This window comes from Accipiter gentilis, chromosome 12 (genome assembly GCF_929443795.1).
Source record: "Accipiter gentilis chromosome 12, bAccGen1.1, whole genome shotgun sequence".
NCBI lineage: Eukaryota > Metazoa > Chordata > Aves > Accipitriformes > Accipitridae > Astur > Astur gentilis.
Window position 1 is genome coordinate 32,722,159 of NC_064891.1, and position 22,081 is coordinate 32,744,239.

Sequence of the window (22,081 nt, forward strand, 5' to 3'; positions counted from 1 at the left end):
TCCGGCTCGATGGGGCGGCTCAGCAGCACACGGCGGGTTGGAAACCTGCGGCTGCCTTGCAGGGTTTTGTTTTTCCTCATCTTGGCAGGTTGTCGTGGGGAGAGCCGCTTCGTCGTCAGCGCTTGCACAGGGGTGCCCGCGAGAGTAATTCAATGTTAAAAGTAAGCTTTAGTCTCGTTGCTGGAAACTTAGTTTATTTTTTTACATTTCCTGCCTTTCTAACCAACCTGACCCCCCCGGCCGTTTGCATTGCCCTCTCTTCCAGAGGAGGTGTCGCTGCGGCAGGAGGAAGGCTGTCTCCTGCTCTCCCGCGGCAGCCTCATCAGCTGGACCTGGAGAAGTATTGAATTAGCTTTATTATGTCGCTGATTTGAAGTCATTACTGGTGTAAGCCGATGCAGTTCCATTATTGTTGATGGGATTGGGGCTCTTCATGTCACAGGTGAATTGGACTCAATTAACCGAAGCCATGGTCTTAATTAGAAGCTCGGCTTTCAGTGCCTCCTCCTGGGTGCCGGAGGTGGGACACCCCCCCGCCTCGCCTCGCCACCCCACGGGGCTCTGCAAGTCAACGGGGGAAGGTGCCACTTCGTCCCGTGCAGCATCCGCAGGGACCGCGTGGCACCCTCTCCTCGTGCCGCGCATCCCCTTTGCTTTGCTCTAGGGGTGAGGAAACCCAGCACGAAATGTGGAAAGTGCCAGCCTGCCCCTTTGGGCTTGCTGGTGCAGAGCCCCGCGCCTGTGTCGCGTTGGTTCCAGATCTGCCCCCCTAGCCTAAGCGATCCAGCCAGTGGATGGGTGTTTCGCTCTTTGCTTGGGAGAGAGTCAAGGGTTTTGGCTTGACAAACTAAGCGGGAGACTTTGTGTTTTCACTAGCTGACAAATTTTTGGTGGCCTTTACTAAATACTACTTCCTACAGCCATGCCTGGCTCTCCTGAGCACCTGGATGAAGCCGCACGTCCATAAGTGCTTTATGAAGAACGCGATGCTCATTGTCGCACTTACGCAGGTAGAAAAACCCGGGCACAGAGAAGGAAGCATCCACTCGTGAGACAGGCCAGCAGCACAGGTCCCAAGGAGGTCCAGGCTCCTGCCTCCCGCTCGGCTGCTCTGGAGCAGGGACCGTTAGCCAGGGGGCTTGCAAATGGACTCCTGCAGCTTGCCTTCCCCTTTCCATAAGAAAACGCGGGTCTCCCACGGCATGCTCATGCTGGGTGCCGGCACGTGCCGCTGCAGCACGGCTGGCATGTGGGACCGTCCCGAGGGCATGCCCGGCTGCCTTGCCCCTGCTGCTGGGGGGGGACGACGAACACGACAGCCCTTCCGAAAGCGTGCACCCTCCCGCTAAATATAGCATCATTGCGGGGTCTATTTTTAGTCTGCATTTTAAGTGCGCTTTTCAGCAGGAGCCCTGCAGGATTTCGGCAGCAGACCCCGCAGCTGGGTTTCCCGGGGGTTTGTGTCCTTTCTCGGTGAGGAAGGATGTGCCGGGGACGGAGAGCTCACGTGGCGCTCGCTGGTGGCCCCATGCGCCACGCGCTCGCCCAGCCGGCTGCTGCAAAACAGGCGGCGTAGCAGCTGATTGCTGCCTTCTGCTAATTAAGAGCTCCTTCCTCTGCCTCGCTGCTGGGTCTTTTTGTCCTTTCTCTCCCCTCCGAAAGCTGGTAGGAGCGTAGCCGCTTGGAGACCTTTCCCCCCCCGCTGAGGTGTGGCTGTGGCTGGCCAGCGTGCTGCGGAATTAAGACGGACTAAGTCGTAAGTGTGGGTGAAGGTTGGTTTAACCTGCAACCTCAAGTAAATCCCTTTCAGACCACTTCCCCCATTCAAGTTAGGATTTGTTACCGTTGCTGTTGCACCCTGTCGTGCATCTAGCTGTGGACTGGCGCTCCCTCTAGACGGTGAGGAGGGGTTGAGAAGATGAAGACTTGGGCAGCAGGGGAAGGCTCAGCGTGCTATGGTTTAGGCTTGTTGCGTGGGACTGAACCGTTTTGAGCTGTTGCTGTAGATGCTCGCTCACCCGGCTGTACCGCAGGCAGCAGCTTTCCTTAAGGCCAAGCTCGAGTTTCCACCCGCCAGCAGCCTGGGGGAGACCATCCTTCCCTGCTCCACGGCTGTTTGGGAAGGGCTGCTCTTTCCAGTAGCCGTCAGGAAGGACTCTGCGGTTCCCCGATGAGTGTCTGGGTGCAAGATAATGATGGGAGACCCGTGCTTAGTGCCACTGACTTTGTGATCTGTAAAATATACTTGTAGCTGCACATGCTGGCAGTACCGTCCTGCGTGTGGCGCAGGCCCGGGGGAGGCAGGGGAGAGAAAGGTGCTGCTATTTTTGTTCCAGCGGTGGTTTGTGATGGTTGTTTCGTTGCCTAGATAGCTTACAGTGGGTGGCATTCACATCAGACGCTACCCCACACCCAAAAAACAGAAAACAAACAAAAGCTGAGATAAGCGATACTTTAAGGAAGATCAAAAACTCATCTGTGTGTTTCTTCTTCTTGGGGGAACCTACGGTCCTACTGACAGATCAAATGCAGGTTTATGTATGTACACACAGGGCTCTTGGCGGGCCCCGTGGTTGCCCTCTAAACGTAGCAAATGAGCAGTATTACTGAGAGGATATGACAGCTTTGGTATGAATCACCCCATCAACACACAAAGTATTCTCTGAAAAGGTTATTTTTGTCCCGACGTAGATGGTCAAACATTGCCTCATGGTGTTGCTGGGACGGTGCGGTATACGTGGGGGACAGTCAAACGGCTGCTTTTCAGGTGGTAATCCCACAAAACACACCTCTTGTCAATTTATCTCCCTAACAAACTCGCAGCGGCACGCGTCATTACTTTCTAAGCCTGCTTTATTCTCCGTTTCAGCTCGGCTTTACTGGAGCAGCCCTTGCTTGTGCTCAGCATACCACGTACCTATCTGTGTATTTCCAGCCCTGTTACCTCAGATGGGTTGAAACCTGATGGCTGAATGAAAAGCGTAACATTGCCGAGCTGTGTTTTCTTGCTGAAGGTTTACGTGCATCTTCATTTCACTTGCATAACTTGCATATGTAGGGGCTACTCTCTGCTGCTATCGCTATGCAAGAAGTCAGCCTCTAAACTTAGCTCTGATCCGAGCCACCTTCCCACAAAGATGCATAGCACTTCTTTTCACCGTCATTGCTGACAGGCGGGTTTTATTTAATTCGCATCAAAGATCCTCTTTCGGCGCTCTTCAGTGCCTGTGTTTGAGTTTTACCCTCTTCGTCCCTTGCAGGGTGGCCCTTCTGCCACAGCAGTGTGAGGGCCACCAGGCTGTGCCCGGTGTAGGCAGCGGGGCCGGTGGACGCCTGGCACGCGTGGCTGCGGGAGCTGCCACTGGTGTTTCGGAGGGCACGGAGCTGACTCTCCTCCGATCTAAGCAAAATCCTGTGCCAGCTGGGTAATGGGGAGAGATTAATGACTGCCTTGGAAGCCAGTTTTCCAGCATACTGGCCGGAGGGCAAGCATCATGATAGTTGCAGCAGCTGGTTTGGAGAGGAGGGAAATGAGGGGAAGATAAAATTGCACGCCCAGAATGCCAGGGTAGCCTGTGTCCATGCTTTGATGTCTTCTCCCTCCACACCCTCCTGCGGGTTAAAAATGAAACTAGACTGCATTTATAATGGGTGTGTGAATATCTGTATTTAGCTCCAGCGAGCAAGATCCTGGACTGGATCCTCATATGTGGAGAGATAAAGTTAGGTCAAATGAAGGAATGGGTATTTTCTATGCCCTCGTTTTGGGGACGGACACACTCACACGGATGGGGACACACACACATGGATGCACACACCCCCCCCACCCCCCGTCTTATCAGTTCAGGCATCCACAGCCTAACAGATTCTGACACACATGTGCATGCTGGTTATGAAAGGGGATAAAGGGAGCTTAAACTTCCTTTTATTCCTCCTTAATGGTCCTGAAGTGTGTAGGTCAGGTTGTGGGTTCCCCCTGGCTCCTGTCGCTACCACTTTGGGGTTAGGGCTGTGGGGAGATGGCCCTGTTCGGGGCTGCGGTGAGGACACGGGCATGGTGCAATAAGCAAATGTAGCTGCAGAGCAGCCTCCAAATCTCTAAAATCGGTTTGCGCATCCAGAGAAGCGGGTGCGAGCATCTTCCCCACAATGCCTGTCAGAGGGGGCAGGAGCCATCCACACACCCTTGGGAGGGCCAGGGTGAAAGACGGGATTCCTCCGAAGTGGCAGGCAGGATGCGCGCGTGAAGGCAGGTAGCTCGGAGGAATTCAGTTTCCCTCCTGTTACTGTGCAACGCTTCTGCATCCACTTCTGCACGGCGTGCTTTAATCAGCAGCCCTCCCCCCTTGGCCCCCGGGCCTCGAAATTCCACAAAACCCAATTAACAGAGATGAGAGAGCTCTAGCATGTATACATATGAAATTTCAGAAGGCTGAAAAAGAGACTCTTAATACCATAAAGCCTGCCCTAAAGTAAAATTTGCATCTGAAATCTACATAGTTAACCCCGTGAGGAAGACAGCATAGCTGAGCACAACTTCTTTTCCCCCCAGAGGGGTAACTTATCCAGGTCTGCTCGGTTTGGCATCAGCCTGCTTGCAGCTGAGGAGTGCTGCAAAGCGAGCCCTGCGCCTCGTGTACAACCGGGAGAGAGCACCAAGGAATTGTAGCTCTAACTTTAGAGACTGTACTGCAGTGGCCTGAATGAAACAAAACAAAAAAACAAACCCAGTCTGAGAAGATCATGCGAACTTGTCTAGGTTGGTGACCAAAAGCAGGCTGGGTGGACGTGGGACTTGTGTAGACTCATTAAAAGAAGTATTCAAGACTGATCGAGTTATCGCTTACATATTCAGCACATTCAACCCAGGGCTCCAGGTGTTTCATGCGTTACTAGCCTGGTACTACACTGGCTTGTTTAAATTGCCCGTCATGAACTGTCCTAAGAAAGATACTTTCCCTTTAAAATAATTACAAACAAACAAAAAACACGCACCAAATTCACTCCTTTCTGTACGGGTTCAGTGTTCAGAGGGGAACTGGGGATAAAGCTTTATTCCCCTTCTGTGCTTTTATCTATCTCTTTTGCTATCTTGTTTGTGTAAGATACAAAATTTCTCCTCCTATTATCCTACTTAGAGCTTAATCGCGCACTAATTGGAGACCTTACTTCTGTTGCTCTGCTCTTTTTTGAGTCTCTGTGTGTGCGTCTTCCGTAAGAGCGGTACACAAATACCCTCCTCAATTAAGAGAAATTAAATGAGCTAAAAGCTCTCACCTGAATGCTTTATGTGATTCCCCCAGTTGACAGCGATGGGTTTGGCTTTAAAGTGGCTGGTGTCTGAGGAGGTTGGTGGTAGGGACAGGGCAGTGTGCTGGGAACACAGGTAAGTATTTCCCTGCAAAAACACGAGGCCTCAAAGCTGCTTTTTTTATTACCTCCGGATTCTGCAAAGGACTGGTTATCTCACGCTGCGAGCCAGCATGATCAAAGCCCCAGGAAAGGTCAGGCATTCCTCCAGGAGTGACACTCGGCTGCCGGCAGCACTCCTCCAGCCCACAGCTCCCACAGCCCAGGCTGCAGCACTGCACTGAAATCCTTTATCTCGCTAACAAGTGAACCTACAGATTAGCCAGCCTGGCCTTAGCTTGATGTTGAGAGCATGTAACACCTGGCCTGGGTTCTCTGGAGAGGAAAGGTGGTGGGTTTTTTTGAAAAAAAAAAAAAATAAAAAAAATTGTGGGGGAGGCAGCATTTCCTTCCTCTGACTTAGTGCGAGAGAGCTCGATGCTGAGAAAAGCTGTGCTCCATCTCTGTGCTACACCGAAGGAGCTGCTTTCCTCATGTTCTCAGCTCCTAGATTTGTGCAATTGATACAAACGGTGAGTTCCAAAATATTGGGCATATGAGAAATTATCCGCAGTATCGTTCAGCGAGAGGGTATTGTTTTCTCACTGTTTTGATAGACTGGCATTTAATGAATCATTTTGAGCTGGTTATCCCCCATACGCAACTTGCGCATGGACAGGGAAGTTTGGGGAGGCCTGGAGGAAGGAAGAGATGCTTGAGATGAGCAAATCCCATCTCCGCTTCCGCACATTAGATGCTGTATTTTTGTATCTGTGCGAATTTGGTGGCGTGAGGGCCTGAACCCCTTGACTTGGGGTGGTGGGGGTTCACCCTGTGGCTCACGGTCCCATCGCTGGCTGTGGCTGGGAGCTGACTGTCCTGAGCCTGGTTGCTTGGTGTGGTGTTTCTGCTGGCTCTGTCTTCAGGCACAGGCACTGAAAGTACGTGAAAGGCAAGGGGGACTTCTTCTGCCTGCGTTTCACGGTGTGGTAGTGTTTTGGCTGTGAGCCAGCACCTGTGAGATGGTGGAAGCATGTTAACAGCCTGAAATTCGGGGTAATTTTTATTTTTAAATGAGGTTAAGGTATCCTTATCCTAGGCATAGGATAGGAGTAAGAGAGACCTAGACATGCTTTCTCTCCAGCAGCATGTGGTATTACACAGCAAGGGGCACTTACTGCCATGAAAGGGGAAAATTAATATTATTTTTTTTTAGAACAAAGCACTTGATTCCTTGTTTAAAGGTCTGAAATAGATGCCCCTGAACCTATCTCCCAGCTTGTTTTGTGAAAAAAGGGGCAGTAAAAATGTACCTCATCTGCAAATAAAGGTGGCAAACTGTGCAACTGGCTGTGGACATGTGGCCTCTTGAGCAAACTGAAAATACGGCTGTGTGTACCATCCGTGGGGCCAGCAGCAGGAGCGCCCGTCTCTGCCGCTCAACCTCCAGATGATCCTCAGATCCCAGAGCATCGAGCTAAAAAGCGTGCTCCCTCTGCGGGGAAGAGGGGAGGGTCTGGTCCTGACCTCCGAAATACCATGCTGGGAATGGGGAAGGAGTCTGCCGGTTCTGCTGGGAGCAGGGGAAAGAGAGAGAGCGGGAAGGAGCAGGGAATAAATAAATAAATTAATTAATAATGTTCTCCAGTCTGTGGTTGCAGACCTTGACCACGTTCCTGGCTGGTGGTGGCAGCTGGAGGGGTTGCTGGGTGGGAGCATTGCTGGCTGAATTTGCCCACGCCGGGCACTGCAGCGGTTTCGGAGTCCACCCCCCCATGGCAGCGTGCATGCAGTGGGCAGGTCTTGTGTAGATACCTCATGTGTCCACCCCAAAAAAAGAAGGGGGTTAGCATTGCATTTGGGCATCTCTGGCACTCTCGACCATCCGCCCTGTTGGCAGTGGAGCAGGGAGAGGAGCCGAATGCTTCCCCAAGCTCTCCTGGCATGAGCTAATTTTTTGCCTGATAAATTGTTTAGCAGTGTTTTGCAGAGTCTAACATGTCTGTATTTCTCCCAAGCGTGGCCTTTATTGCAATGAAAAGTACTGAGGAGGGATGCAGTTATGATAAGAAATTGTCCACCTCTTCCTCTGCCACGCTTCGGGAGGGGGGAGTTAATTGCACAGGGGAGCGCTAATTGCATGAAAAATCAAACTGTTGGTAATGATGGGGCAATGGTAAACTTCGGAAGTGCCTCTTTAATGAAATCGAGCATAACTCTCATATAATGTTTGTTGAATTTAGTAGGATTGAAATATAATTGCAGGGTGACCCGTTGCTACTAGCAGGGCTCTGTATGCAGCTGTAAGCCCATCTGGAAGGGTGATTTACTGGAGGCTTGGGCAATCTGGCAATTTAGGCTCTTTTTTACGATGTTTAGACTTCTACCCATGTTACAAAGCACAGCCCAGGGTTTTTATGAGGATGTAGGTGCCTGCTGCACAAAACTTAGGTTGTGGGCTCTGTGTGATTTTTTCGTTTTAAGAGTGATTTTTAAATTTTAAAGGGCAGCTCTTGAATTAAAAAAAAAAAAAAAATCAAGTCTAGCAGCAAGCAGAAGTCTCCTACGCAGGATTTAAAAGGCGTCACGTGTGTTGTGCATACCAACAACCTTTTTTTAAGCCCTGTGGCCAGCTGGGGGAAGGAGCTTAGTAGTAACAGACCAATACAGAGTGGGGTGGGAAAGGGGAGCAGGTATGGCCCACATTTCTCCATGTCTCCCCCATCTCACAGGCTCCCCAAGCTGCGGCCAACCCCAGCCACTGGAGAGCCTTCGGGTCAGTACTCGGGACGGCTGTGCACCTGCATAGGTAAGGCCTGAAAACTGAAGGAAATGCCCGTTTTGGGGGAGCCTGAGGGTGCTGTGCAGTAAAATGAGCCAAGCAGAGCCAGGGGGGTCCAGGCAGCTTCCTCGGGGTGAGCGCAGGGTGGTGGGACAGAAGCGAGGATGGGCAGTGATCAGGTCTAGAGCAAAGCCAGAGGAGATGCAATGCCAGCAACAGTGGGGAAGATGAGTTTTGGGTCCTGAGGACTCCCTGGGTCATGAGGGTGCGTTCTGGCAAGGATGGGCAACTCTGGGAGGTTGATCTAGCCCCAAAGCTGACATAGGAGCATCCCTCCAGGGCTCTTTTGTTGGCTCCTCTCTGCAGCTGGAGGCGAGGCTTGCCACGAGGTTGCTGTGTCTGCTTTTCGGGGAGGGGAGAAAAAAAAATTCTGTCCTAAGCTGCCCTGGGAGACAGCAGGCATGAAGGTGGGGTGCTCCATCTTTTCTGGATACCCTTTTTCCCTTCCTTTTTCCGCTTCTCCTGCAAACAGGCTGGCAGCTTGGATGGGCCCGTTATAATTACAGTACTCCCCTGACCTGAGTCATTTCCCACTGGCAGCCCATGGCTGGGAGGCGTTGGTCCCTTTTTTGTATCTTCTGAGATGCCGTTTGGCAAAGAGGACTAAAAATACTGGGCATTCAGATTATGCGTCGGTAGCTCAGCATCCAGCAGTGTTTTGTGGTAGGTTTATTGGTCCTGTTTACACCAAGAGCCCAAATGAAACAGTCGGCATTGATGGTTTGGGCCAAAAAAAAAGTGTTTGTAGCCCAGCTCCATTGAGCCCATGCCTTATTCAAGTCATTCTTTGTTCATCCTTAGCTGTGTGCTGTGTTTTTTATATTTTTAGCTACACGTAAATGTTATTTTAGGGCATGTCTTTGTGTCTCCTTGATATGACGAGCCCTCGTGGGACTGATCTATAAAATTAAGTTAGTAGCTTTTCAGCACTTTTGTTTGTACTGAAATCATCATGCACAATGTTGTAGAGAAATAATTCCTGTTGTGACCTTCTACTGGTGGTTCAAATAACCTGTCTAAGAGACATCCTGTTTCTGGAGGGCCCTATTGCTTTAATTCCTGTTAAAATTGGTTTTGCCTTCTGCGGAACAGTGCTGCAGAAATTAAGTACTTGCAAATGCGTTTTACCTCCAGATAAACGTTGCAGTTTGCATTTTCAATCCTAGTGAAGCTTTAGCAGACTGCTACTTTTGGCCTAATCATTTGTACGTTTTTAGGGGTTTGGGGTTTTTTTTAGTTTAAAAATGAATATTTTATTTTAAGCCTTTGGACCATCTTGCCCACATCCAATGATGGATGTCTAATGAGATGACTTTTTACCTCCACTAAATGGTTATATTGTTTGCACTGATGTATGCTAAGACTTGATGCATTAAATCTTTGGTCATTAGCAGATGCCATTAGCAGAAAAGTCCAAATCACTTAGAGCTGGGACTTAAGACTTTTCATTAAAACCTGAATTTGCATGTTATTGGATAAATCTGTTAATACGGTTTAGCTGGACTCAGGGAAGTTACTTGAAAACTTTTTCCAGTGCGTACGCAGGGTCAGTGGCGCCTGGGAGCCTAGAATTTGGAGAAAGTGGCCCCTCTGGTGCTTCCTTCATACCCCGTCATGCGCTGAGCCACCTCTGCATCGATCCCACCCTCCCCTGCCTGCCCCCACCACCCTTAATGCTGCGCGCGCAGCCCCGGCTGTTGGCATTGGGCTTCAAGCTGGGCACGGGTCTGCTCCATTGCTGCTGGGAAATCCCCCTGAAGCGGTTAAAATCCCAGTGGTGGGGTCTCATTGCCTCCCAGCAAAGCATGGGCAACTCTTCCTGCCACTTTGGGGCTGGGGGGGGGGGGTCGGCCTTGGCGGTGGTTTCCCTGCGAGAGCCTTCTGGCAGCAATGGGATGGTGAAGAATGGGGCTTGCCAGGAGCAAGGGCCAGCAGAGGAGTCATCGATGTTGTCAAATTCATCACTCCTCCATCTTCACATCCATTTCTATTCACCCCCATCCTATTTTTTAGAAGGCAGACAAGGCAGGAGCATTTCCAAAAACGTTAGTTACGTTGGGTAGCGTGGCCAGCATGGTTTGATCTCCGTTTTGCTAGAAGTAAGCAGTTGCTGCATGGTCAAACTTTAAGTTGCAAATTTAGGCATGGTGAGCAGAGATTTTTGGACACGTGAAGCTATGTCAGGTGCTTGCACAGGCATCTGAGCCCTTGTTCTTACCTTCTATGAGACAGAGCTAAGATGTCTTCCTGATGCATGTCATGCTCTCGCATTTTCTTAAGAACATTTCTATTCAGCGCTTCTTAAAAATCACTGCTCAAAGAGAAGTTGACCCATTTCTCAGTCTTCTGGACCTCCGATGGTCTTTGTTATGGCACGTGGTGTTGAGTAGGCTGTAGCATAGGCTTAATGAAAATACATTTAAGAGAGGTCTTATTTCAAGCACTTTTGATCCAACGTGTGTGCAATGCAGAAAGGCATCTTCCTGTCACCAGGGTGCAGGACGGGTATTTTTCTCGGTTCCCCCCAGGAGCCTGGGTCTGTATCCTGTGGGATGTGAGGAGGCCGATGAGGAAAAGTTGTCCCATCCTGTGACGCACATTGTCTGCCAGAACAGGAACGCCGGGCTTCAGAGGCTGCCGTCGGACTGCCCGCTTTCACACAAAACTTGTGTGCTTTTGTAGTAGATGACGTTTCACTTGCCTGAGCGGTTTTCAAGCCTGATTTAAGTGAGTGCTCGAGGGTGCTGAGGAGTCCCCAGCTTGAATATTGGACTGAAGCACATCGCTTTGCCAAGGAGAGGCATATTAGCTCGTGGGTCCGAGTAGCCCGGAAAAGATGCCAAAGTTGTTGTGGGCAAGGATCCTGATAACCTTGAGGCAAGTAAAACAAGCTTGTGTCTTTGTCTTAACTCAGCAGACGGCTCTGGTGACAGAAACCAGAGCAGCTTTGTCCCCAGTGAAGAGATGAAGACAGCACAAGAGGTGACACCAGGATGGGGTCCAGCATCTTTCCCCCCACCCAAAACCCATGGGGCTCCATGGCACGTAACACCCCTGCTGATCCTGCCCTGGCAAGCCGCCGGGCTGTGGACGCCGGTTCCTCTGCTGGTTTAGGACAACGGTCCTTATCGTCAAAGCAATTAATAAGCCAGACCTGTGCGACTCAGAGGCTCAAGCCTGGACTTGTTAAAACATTACTGTGCCTGTGTTCCTCTTGGCCAGTAAAGAACAGAAAGGGCTGTGGGCAGGTCAAGGAAATGACAGGGAGGAAAATGCCTTTTCAGCTGATGGGACCGGCTTGTGTGTGACAAGGATGCAGTAGGGAGAAGCAGGGATGCTGTGCAGGGTAAAGGCTGGGGAGCTGCGGCCCATGGGGCGTGTCACCATCCTGAGTATTTCCAGTGCCAGTCGTCCCATTTACCAGGTTTTGGGAGAGCTTAGCGACTCCTGGGGATGAGTGTGTGATTTGATGCTGCAGGTTGCCGCTTGTTAGGTGCGGGCTTCTTGGTGCATGTCAGGGAAAAGATGAACTGTTCAGGATGGGCAATGTTAAAAGGATCATCATGCAGGAACCAGAGCTTAAAACAAGCATCGGCTGGCAAATTGGAGAGCGTTTACCAGCAATTAATTGCCGTCAGAGGCGACCCGCTGCTGAGTTTGGAGAATTAAATAAAACACTGCAAAATATTTTAACAGGGAAAGCTTTTCCTGTGAGCATCTGGCTTTGCTGGCTATTTAATGCCCTATCAGTTGTTAGTACATATTTCTAAAACTAATGGGATGTGCAAAACTTAAGTATAATCTGTGTATACGTGAACTTGCAGTATGTAAATAGAAATGGGCTTGTCCTCCCCCGATCGGAGCCTTGCAAGACCTGCCTGGCTCCCCTCGTGGTTCACCAGAACTCCAGGTCTCCCGACAGCCTTCCTGAGCAGGCAAGAACAAACAAATTAAGAAGTCACGGGAGAGAAGAAAATGGAGATAGCAGGGGATTTCTAATCAAGCTATTTTAATACTGGGTGTGCTTTAATCACTTACTTAATGGCAGTGCTTAATGAACACTTGAAATAAAGCATGTTTCTGTCAGAGATTCAACACCCATGTTTTTAAAGCTGTCTTGAGGGAACTCAAATGTTTATTACAACTTTTCAGCAAAAAACCATCACAGTTGTGCTATATTAATTTCCAAGATCGAAGCCGGGGGGGGGGAGTTGGAAAAAGACAAGAATGTAGACAAGCCATTAGTGCGGTGGTTTCTCACTAACGTTGCAATTAACCTGAATCTGGTTACTGATTGTAATCCGTCTAGATAGATGCTTATCCCAGGCTTTATCAAATCGCATTTACTCTTTTCTTTGCAGTGGTCCCCTGGCTGTTGTACTGAAGTTTTTATTGTGCACCGACCCTTCAGGCTTCAGGCAGAGCGGTTTGCTCCAACTCCTCTTGCCTATCCTCGTACGCTGCCTGCATTTCCAGCCATGACACCCCCTTTGCTTTGGGTGCTGATCTTTGTGCCTGCGGACCGTGGCACAGTACTGTCAGCTGTGAAGCTGCCTTTTCCATGCATTGCAGCCACAGCCACTTGCTGCTGGGCTTCCCAAAAAGGAAGGTGGTCTGGGCAGCTGGAAAAGGGGCACAAACTTCTCCTGCTCCCGAATAAGCATGGGAAACTCTAGCAAGGATCACGGGTGTCTCCTTCGCCTGCTGACGCGTTGGCAGCTTCTTCTCTCCATCTCCTGGGGGTCTCCTGGGATGCTGTGGCTCTGCGGTCGCCTGATGCAACGTGTCCTGGGGACAGGGGGGGAAGCTTTCAATGACTGACTTAAATTAACTTTTTTGTTCTCCCCTTCCCTGGCTCCCAGCTCTAAATACAACTTAATTACGTGGTGAAGAGCTCAAGTACAGTACGTGAGGAAAAGAGGGACCAGGAGGACTTTTTTCTGATGTCACCAAGCCATCAGTTTACCCCCTGAAACGTGCCATTTCGATTCTAGTTTTGTTCTGCATAAGCGTCAGCAGTTGCAAAGTCCTAAAGCTTTGCATGAGATCGGATACAGCGTTTCGCTTTGCTTTCTTACCCTGGCCAGTCCCTGGGGTGTCACCCCTGCTGTTTGTAAGCATGAAAGGTCAGTGAGATAAATGGCCTCCCATTTCCGAGTTGCAAAGCAGGGTAAAAAGACTGCGCCTTTTTTATTTGGCTTTCATAAATCACAATATTCCTAAGCCCCTGTTTCCTGTGAGCGGGGTGTTCCTGTGGGCATGCTTTCCCATCCCTGCTCCTTTTAGCTTCAGGTGATGCTAAAAGTAAGGTTACAAATCCACCACCCCCGTACCTGGTATGTCATTTTCCCAACTGTACTGTCTAAGGATTGGAGAAGATTTTGAAAATTAAGCATAAAATGATCTCTGCTGTCAAAAGCCTAGAAGGAGGTTGGCTTTGGGCATAAAACTGTTTGCTCTAAATAAACGGTTTGGGGATGGCGGGGAGTAACTTAGGCTCTCTATATATCGAGCTTGCTACATCTCTGCAAAGTTGTCTATCGAAAGGGATTGTACGATAGCTCCCAAGGAGGTGGCAAACTGTAGTTGCAGTTATTGCTGCTGTTGATGAGCTTGTTTCATCTATTGGTAACTAGTTCTGGCCAAAACACCTTACTGTTACCTCCTCTTCTTCCATCTCTTGTCCCCTTGTGCTAAAGCTTGTCCATGATAAACCCAGACGTGCATCTGGTTTTGACATTGCTCCAAAACTACATTCTTCTTGGTCTTGCATTTTTATTGCAACGGCTGGTCAGCAAAGGCATAAAAGCAGAGTTAGTTTAGTCATTAAAATGCTATTGCTATTTTGAGAGGACGACTGAAACTGCTGTCTTCTGGGTTTGCTAAAACCTTCTGCCTAAGGATGATTTCAGGGCTCTAGAAACTAGAAGTTTAATAGGCCAAAAAAGGGATGGATTTTTCTTTTCTCTTCGGGTCAAGGTATCCTCAAATCCTCCAACAAGTCATTGGTCCTTTTATTTTGAGGTACTGCTATAGCAATAGTGGAAGGGTTTGGGGTTGTTTTTTTTGGGGGGAGCTATCTGTTGTGTTTTCCCCCTGAATTTAACATTTGCTATCAAAAGCTTGAAGCCATGTTTTTTTGAAATGACCCTCTCTTTCAGGAACAAAAAGGAATGCATGCATTTTTCCATCCTTAAGTTTTGGTTGTTTTTTAATTAGCTTATTTTAGTCTGAATTGAGAAGACCATCTGCTAGTGCCTGTACCCAACACACAACTTGTTGACAGGAGAGGAAAAGTAGACAGGCTGGGGCCTTTTCTGGCTTTTTAGAAGCAGCTTTGTGTTTAAAGAAAAGAGGAAAAACAAAACAAAAACCAACCCAGCACCTCTCGGGTGTTGACCCAGGGACACTTGGGTCTTGTGTGCATGGGCTCACTTGCTCGCGGTTCTCTGCGAACCTCCCTGCCCGTCTGCGACCTCCTTTCTAGATGCACGTCCTTTGAAGGATTGTTAATTTAATATCTTTCTCTGTGCAGCAGCTGGAACAAATGGTCCCTCCAGCTCCAGCGGGAGCTCCCAGCCACCCGCCTCGCCTGACGCTGACCTACAGGCATTTTTGCCACGGCTGTCTCAGGCTTTTTATAGTTTTTGCACACTTGTTGCATACAGGATACCTTACAGGTGCAGGCCTTTGCTGAAGCATTAGCTAGCTGTTTGGGGAGGCCTTGGGTTTTGTTTTTCTCTCGTAGTCTTACTTTTTTTCAGAAGCATTTAAAAAATGAGGAAGAACTTCCTGGATTCAGACCGAATCCAAGATGCAGCATTTCACCATCAACTCACTAGATATCAATTTAAACTGTCTCAAAGTGTACTCCTTGGATGAGAGGACAGGTATATGTTTAAAGTAGCAAGTAACTGCGAATCCAGGTACGGCATTGCCAATGCAGAGCACAGCTACCCAGCTGTGTGGCAGCAGCTGTGCCAATGCCACGCCGGGTGGATTTCTTCCCCCCCATCCTTGCCCTGCCCAAAATGCCTAAGTATGGTTCAAGCCTCACCACTTGCAGACCGTGACTGCTGTTTGCAAGGGAAACGTTTGCCCCTGTACTGACTTGGGCGGTTGTTCCTCCGTTACTTTAACACAGCAACACTTTTAAACCGGTGTCTGGTGTACCCTGCTGGGGTAATGCCTACTGCTGGGTCAGGGTCCTCTTCCCTGCGAGCTCTTACCCTTTACCTACCAACACTTTATTAGGGATTTTGTTTTGGGTTTTTTTTTTTTCAGGTCAGTCATAAAACCGAGTAGCAGCTTCATCCTAGCAGTAACTGGCCAAATAATTCAGCTCCTGCTGTTTCCAGTACACATATATTCTCCCAGCCCTGCCTGTTTGCCCTGATGGTGTCCCTTCAGGGGACTGTCCCCGCTTGCACTGCCTCACCTCAGCCTGAGCATGTGCTCGAGAGAAATAAGAGATACCGACTGTGAAGGCCAAGCTGATGAGCAAATGTCCAAGCAGCAAAAGTTCCCCGAGGCGAGGTCCCTTGAGTGCAAGGCCAGTTCCCAAAGGATGTTGCCGTAGGCTGTGCTGCAAGACTGTGCAGTGGGACTGTGGCCCTGGTGGGCCAGCGGCCTCCGAGAAGGGGGCCACCAAGGTTTAGTCACTCAGGAGAGAGTGTCCCTTTGACCCGGGTCCCGTGGGGCACAGCTGGGTGTCCCCAGGCCAACAGGCATGGTTGATGCCTTTGCCGTTAACCTTTAATGTTCGTAACAGGCTGTGGCACACATGTGAGAAGGTGCCCTAAGGCATAATGGAAGGTCTTCAGGTTTGTAAACCACAGGTCCTCATTTTTAGTTATTTATTTTTGCCAAATTGCAGATCTTGAGCTAGGCTGTATGTTCAATTCCCTTTACTTTCTAGATCGTGTGAAGAAGCTTAGGCCCAGAGTTTAATGAAGGGGACTAAATTGACGTGGTGTAGTAGTAGACCACATATGCCGTGTCAGAGCTGTGTTAGGAACTGTTTCAACAAATGTCCAGTGTCTTCAGATTGTCTTGGAAATGAGAATTGGATCCTCGTCTGCTTTACTGCTTAGGTACCAACTTGCACAAAAATGCTACGTTTTGGTGGGTGGATGAAGTATAATTTCTAACCTCATGTGGGACAATGGGTCGTTTTGTAATTGTCTCACTGAAGGTGTGTGGCCCGCTCGGGTTTTGCAGGAGAAGATTTCAGGGTTGAGTTGAGGAGAAAAGGTGCTCTGCGAACCGTGCCTATATGAGATGTAAACGTCACCAGTGTGCCGGGGAGAGCCGTGGTGGTTGCTGGCTTGTTGGCAGGCACTGGCTTGGTTAGCGAAGCGTGGGGGACTGAGTTCCCCTTGCATGGAGATCACGTTGACCCAGATCTGCAGTCCCTGGGTTCAGGTCTCTGTCAGTTGCTCAAGCGTTTCTGCAGCTGTATGCACCGTCTTCAGAGGATTTGGGGAGACAAATGTAGTAGCGATGGCATGTTTGTGGGAGGAGGAGGAAGCCTATGGGCAAAGACTCTGGGCTGCAGTAGAAGGAGTGTGATCAGCGCTGTCTGGTACCTCAGCACGAGGTAGGGTTTTGGCCATGTCGCGCAGCCCTGAAAACTCTTTGGGGCAGTAATGCCCACTGCGAGCAGTAGGCGGTGGAAGGGGCTTCGGCAGCGTCCCCAGTCCAGATATCCCCAGGGCGAAGGGTGCAGGTCAGCATCCGTGGGGACCGAGGGTCTTGTCCTCCTGCCCTGAACCCTCTCTGGGAGGAGGACCCAGAAAAACCATCTGGGTTGACTTGTAGGGCAGGTTCCGCAGCAGAACCGATTTTGTCCATGGGGCTTTTGGCAAGTACGCCATCAGGCCTTTCTCATCCTGGTTTCGTTTCACACGTGTCACCCTGTGTTTTCTCCCCCCACAGTGTCAATCGCTGTGGTCATCTTGGTAGGACCACAGTGGACGGGGAGGCTCAGCCCATGCCCACCGAGGCCCTGTCCCGTGGCGGGCCTGGATGCCCAGCAGGATTGAGCTGCCACAGCTCCCTAGGTCCTCCCAAAGCGGTGTGGGGCAGGCAGGCTGGAGAGCTCGTTATTATTGTTATTATTTATTGTTACTATTTTTATTTTTTTTCAGTTTCTGGCTCTGCAGACCCCCAAATGCTCTTAATGGAGATACGGCCTGTTTATATGTTAATTTTAAGCCCGCTGACAAGCGGTTTGCTTTTCTCCTGACTTCTCACGGTTCCTTTGCCCATTGAAAGCCGCTGCCGTGGGCTTAGGGGATAAGGTGCTGAGAATTAGAAAATAAAATAAAATCTGCAGGATGCTGGAGAGCGAGGGGGTATGGGGATTGGCTTGTTCAAAGTGCAAACGGGTGATTTCTGAAAGCAAGTAACCCTGATACCAGGGATGTGCATGACAATTACATCCAGTATAATACAAAATGTTAATTACTAAATTTTGAGAAATTAAGGCTGATTAGCAGCTGCGTACGTGTGACCTAAATACATCTATTGCTTGATCTTTATTCATAATATACAGTTTATTGTTGATAAAGTAATTACTGAATGGTGGGCTGGCCCGCAAGTCTCGTTGCTAAAGGCTGAGGCCTGATTTCTAAATTGTCTGAAATTTGTTGGCATCTGTTTTTTATTGAATTTATACAGACAGGGGAGATGAATAGCAGTCTCAGCTATCCACTTTACAACTCAACTCGTAGATATTATTGAGAATTCATATTGCTTTTATTATTTGGTCACAAAAATGGACCTAATGCTTGTTGGCTTTAAAACACCTACTAGCGCTGCTTTCTCTCTCCATCTTGCAAAATATAAGACAAGGCCGAAGCTTAAATTAAAATCCTCAGGTTCTTATCTCTTTCCCACAGGAAAGCAAATCTGTGTTGAAAACCGTAAAATTAAGAGGAGAGCAAGGATAGCATAATTTAGCAAAAATTCATGGCACCAGATTCTGAGCTATATGACTGGAGGGATAGGTCAGACATTAAGAAGATACTGCCTGCTAATGCAAGTTCCTTAAGGTGGTGCTCTGGAAACAAGGCAAGCAGCAACTGCTGCACTGGTTCCCATTTGCTCCCGTTCCTCTGCTGCTACCGGCCTTAACAATAAACTGAGTTGTCCATTGAATAACCCTTCTGCTTCCAGAAGTCCAGAGAAATCATGGATTTGTACTTGGGGTATTGTCCTAACATCTGTTTGTGCTGGAATTTCAATAGTGAACTCAAAGAAAATTAATTTCATTGGGTTCTTAAATTATTTCTTTTTCTTCTTAATTCCTTACATTTCACAAGCTGTTGTTGCTGAGTTTTATCACCATTCCTGTCTGAAGGACAGCTTTTTTTTGCCTTTTTTTTTAATTATTATATTATTAAAAATCTGTTTGTGCCATAATTATTTTTGCTAAGGGAATTGGTAGAATAGCGGGGTACAAATGAGGAGCACCTGTGACACGCTGGCATCGTCGCTACGGCTTGTCCCGCCATGGGAAGAGCAGCTTGTGTTTCAAGCAGCATTAATACGGCAATTTCGTTAATACTTTAATTTTGTCAGGATGGATGAGTCCTGTTGTCTTGCAGCCTTGATCCAAGAGCGTGATTTTGGGCAGCATCCCTCTGTCATGCCAAGTGCCCCCTCCCCTACACCTCTGTGGGAAGTGCTGGTGGGAAGCTGGTGTCTTGGCTGGCATGGACATCGCCTATGGCACCCATTTCGGGACCCTCTTGGGTGTTCGTAGCACTTTGGTTTCTCCTTGGCATGATGTGGTGAGAGGCCTCCCAGCTGTCCCTGGATGGTCAGTGGGTCTTATACCTAACTGAGCCCTCTGAGAGGCCACTGCCAACGGCTTATATATGAAATTAGGATTTTAAGGGTGATTTTTCAGTTACCTGCACACAGACCAAGAGATTTCAACCAGAGTTTGTAAAATTGCAAGGGAAAAAACCCACCGTACTCTCTGGCAATGGCGGGGACTTGGCCCCACTGCATCATGCCGCGGCTGCGCAGGAGAGCAATGGAGACAAGGAGTGAAGTCGATGAAGCCTGTGTTGCTTTTAAGGCTGGAGATGTGGCAAACCCGCCTTTTTTAAACCTTTTTTTTTTTTTTTTTTTTTTTTAATGCTGAAACCGTAACCAAAGGGTTTCTTCAGCACTGCTGCTGGCTCTGCCATCCTTCGGTCACAGCCCTTGGTGGACGATGCCTGCCTGCCTGGCGTGGTGCTCCTCCTGCCCTGCGGCTCTCCAGCCACCATCTCCTGGCCCCGTCTCCGTGTCTGTCTCCCAAATGCCTTTCCGCCTGCTCCCAGCCTCCACCCATTTCCTTGCATTTCCTCAATGCCCACGTCCGTCCTTGGGTGCCAGTGGTTCAAGGATGCCAATTCTGGCAGCAAACCTGGTTGCCATCCACCAGCCCCAATGTTGTGTCTGTCCATCCGTTCTCCCCCCTTCAGTAATACAAATATGTGAAAATTGCATTTTGGAAGCGTCTTTTTTTTTTTTTTAAATGCAGAAGCCCCACCTTGCTAACACTATTTAATGTAAATTTTTTTTCTTCTCTTGCAGTCGAACAAGGTGCCAGTGGTACAGCCTTCTCATGCGGTTCACCCCCTCACCCCTCTTATCACCTACAGCGATGAGCACTTTTCCCCGGGGTCGCACCCGTCTCACATCCCCTCCGACGTCAGCTCCAAACAAGGTGAGCCCAGCCCAGCTCAGCGCAGTGGGGATGCAGAGTGGTCCCGGTGCCCCCTGTGCTGTTGATAGAGCTTTATTTGTAATATTTTAGAGGGAGGGTTCCAGGAGCGTGTGCCCGCTTTCAGAGATGGTAATTCTGCTGTGATGCTGATATTTAACTTGGCTGTTTAAATCTTCATGCTCTTTCTAATATGATAATTTGGGCTTGCTTTACTTGTCAAAATCTTTTAAAATCTCAATAAGCAGCAGCCAGTCCTCACCATCCCCTGTGGTGCCCGAGGCTTGCAGCATGCAGATGCAGAAATGGCAATCATCCCTCACCTTCCCGAAAATAGGGGAAGAGTACTTCAGTAGTGCTGTTATTGAAACCTTTTCTTTTTCCCTTTTACTCAAGATTGTATTTGATGTCCTTGTACTCTGGCTGCCCGAATTCTTCCATACGTCAGTTGGCATAACTGAAGCATAGCCCGTAAAATACAGTTTTGAGCTTGCACAAGTTAAGCTTTGCAAACGTGACATTTTTTAACCTTCTCGTGCCTGCTGCCTTCTGCAGAAAGCATCATTTTAGGTGCCCAAGTCGTGGGTGTCAGTTTTCTCTGTGCCCTTTAGGACTCCTTAAAACAAACAAAAATGTCCCCCAGATCCTCATCTGGGAGCGTCAGACCAGCCCCGCTCCGTGTCAGTCTGTGGGGCCCCGGGGAAGTGCCGACAACCTCCGAGGTGCCGGGCCAGCCTGCTGAGAGCTCCTGCCCGGCGCCCTGGCAAATGCTGGGGTTTCCTGGGGAGGGTGTGCTTGCTTGCATTGGGATGCAGGAGCTGGGACGGGGACGTGATGGTTGTTGGGGAGGTGCAAGGGCAGGACTGACCCTGGCTGGCACGGGTCTGAGCCAGGCTTTGGATAAGTGCCTGAGGAGGAGAAGCCTGCATGGGAGAGCTGGTGGTGAGGAGGGACGAGGAGGGAGCAGGGGGTTTACAAAGGCGTTCGCTGTAGTCGGGGTGTCTGTGCGTGGGTGTGAAGTCTGTTTGTTGCTGCCAGGACTGGTCCTGGAGGGTGCCTCTCCCTGCCTCTTTCTGCACCCACGTGTCCTGCCATGTGGACAAGATTGTGAAGCTCTGCTTTACCTGGACACGCATCCGCATGCACGGTTGTCCCATTTATTTGGAGAGGTGTCTAGCCGCCGTTGTTCAGGGAGAGAGCCTTTTTTTAATTCTGACTTTCTCTGAATGCCTAGTTTTTATTTTGGTCTTGCTATGCAGATAATAACGGGCTACATCCAGAAAAATACCATGGCCTTGTGGCTCTGTGTGTTTTTTGCTGTTTGTTGGTTAGTTGGTTGGGGTTTCTTTTTAGGGAGGGGGAACACAAAAAGCACTCTGCCTGGAAAGCCTGGCCTGTAAGTACTTGTATAATATCTTTTTCAGAGTTGGAAGAAGCAAATGGAGACCTTCTGTCCTCATTTGTCTTCCTCCTTTGCATCAGTGCCCAGGAGAAGGATATTCACGCTTGTTCCTTGCAATCCCAGGGGTGCCGTGTATTAGAGAACAGGATTTCCACCTCTTGCCCGAGCTGGCTGCGGTGGCTGAGGCACAACTCGCCGCTGCAGTTCATGAGCTCAAGAGGTTTTCACTTACTGCGTGATGGGTTTGCCCTCCTGCGCCCCAATTCTTTGCCTTTACCCCTGGTTTATTTTTGTACTCCTGTCCTGCAGACCCAAACTGAACAACTTCTGGTTTGTTGTTTCTGCTGCCCATCCTCCTTTCTGCCTATTCTCACCCTCTACCCTGTCCAGCCCTGGTGCATCCCACCGGTCACGTCCCCGAGCACAAGCCTGGCGAGGGGCTCTGCTGGGGGGTGGCCGGGGGTGTCTGGCGCAGAGCTCATGCCCCTCCGGTGTTCCTGAATGGGCTCTCGATCCCTTTGCTCAGTCTGGTGAAGATGGGGACGGATAACGCAGGCTGGAGACTTCTGGTTTTGGCTGTGACGGTCTCCTTGATGTGTGTGGTCTTTCCGTACTCCCCGTTTCAGTGCCACGGGCATGTGGGAGCAGCTCCAGTGAAGTGGCCCATGCAGTCACTGCAAAGAGAGAAGTCTTTTTTCCCCTCAGGTCCTCTGCCAAACGCTTCCGACCATTGTTTCTGTCCTTGCCTCCCACTGTGGGTCTGGAA

General features: G+C 49.5%; 1 protein-coding gene across 5 annotated transcripts in view; it reads left to right on the forward strand.

Annotated features, from left to right (window-relative positions):
- Positions 1–22,081, forward strand: part of LEF1 (lymphoid enhancer binding factor 1) — a 70,676-nt gene that overhangs the window by 21,882 nt on the left and 26,713 nt on the right. For all 5 annotated transcript variants that reach the window (XM_049815405.1, XM_049815406.1, XM_049815404.1 and 2 more), the window contains one exon: positions 19,784–19,916. In XM_049815405.1, the coding sequence (XP_049671362.1) occupies positions 19,784–19,916 (133 nt within the window). The remainder of the gene's footprint in view (positions 1–19,783; positions 19,917–22,081) is intronic.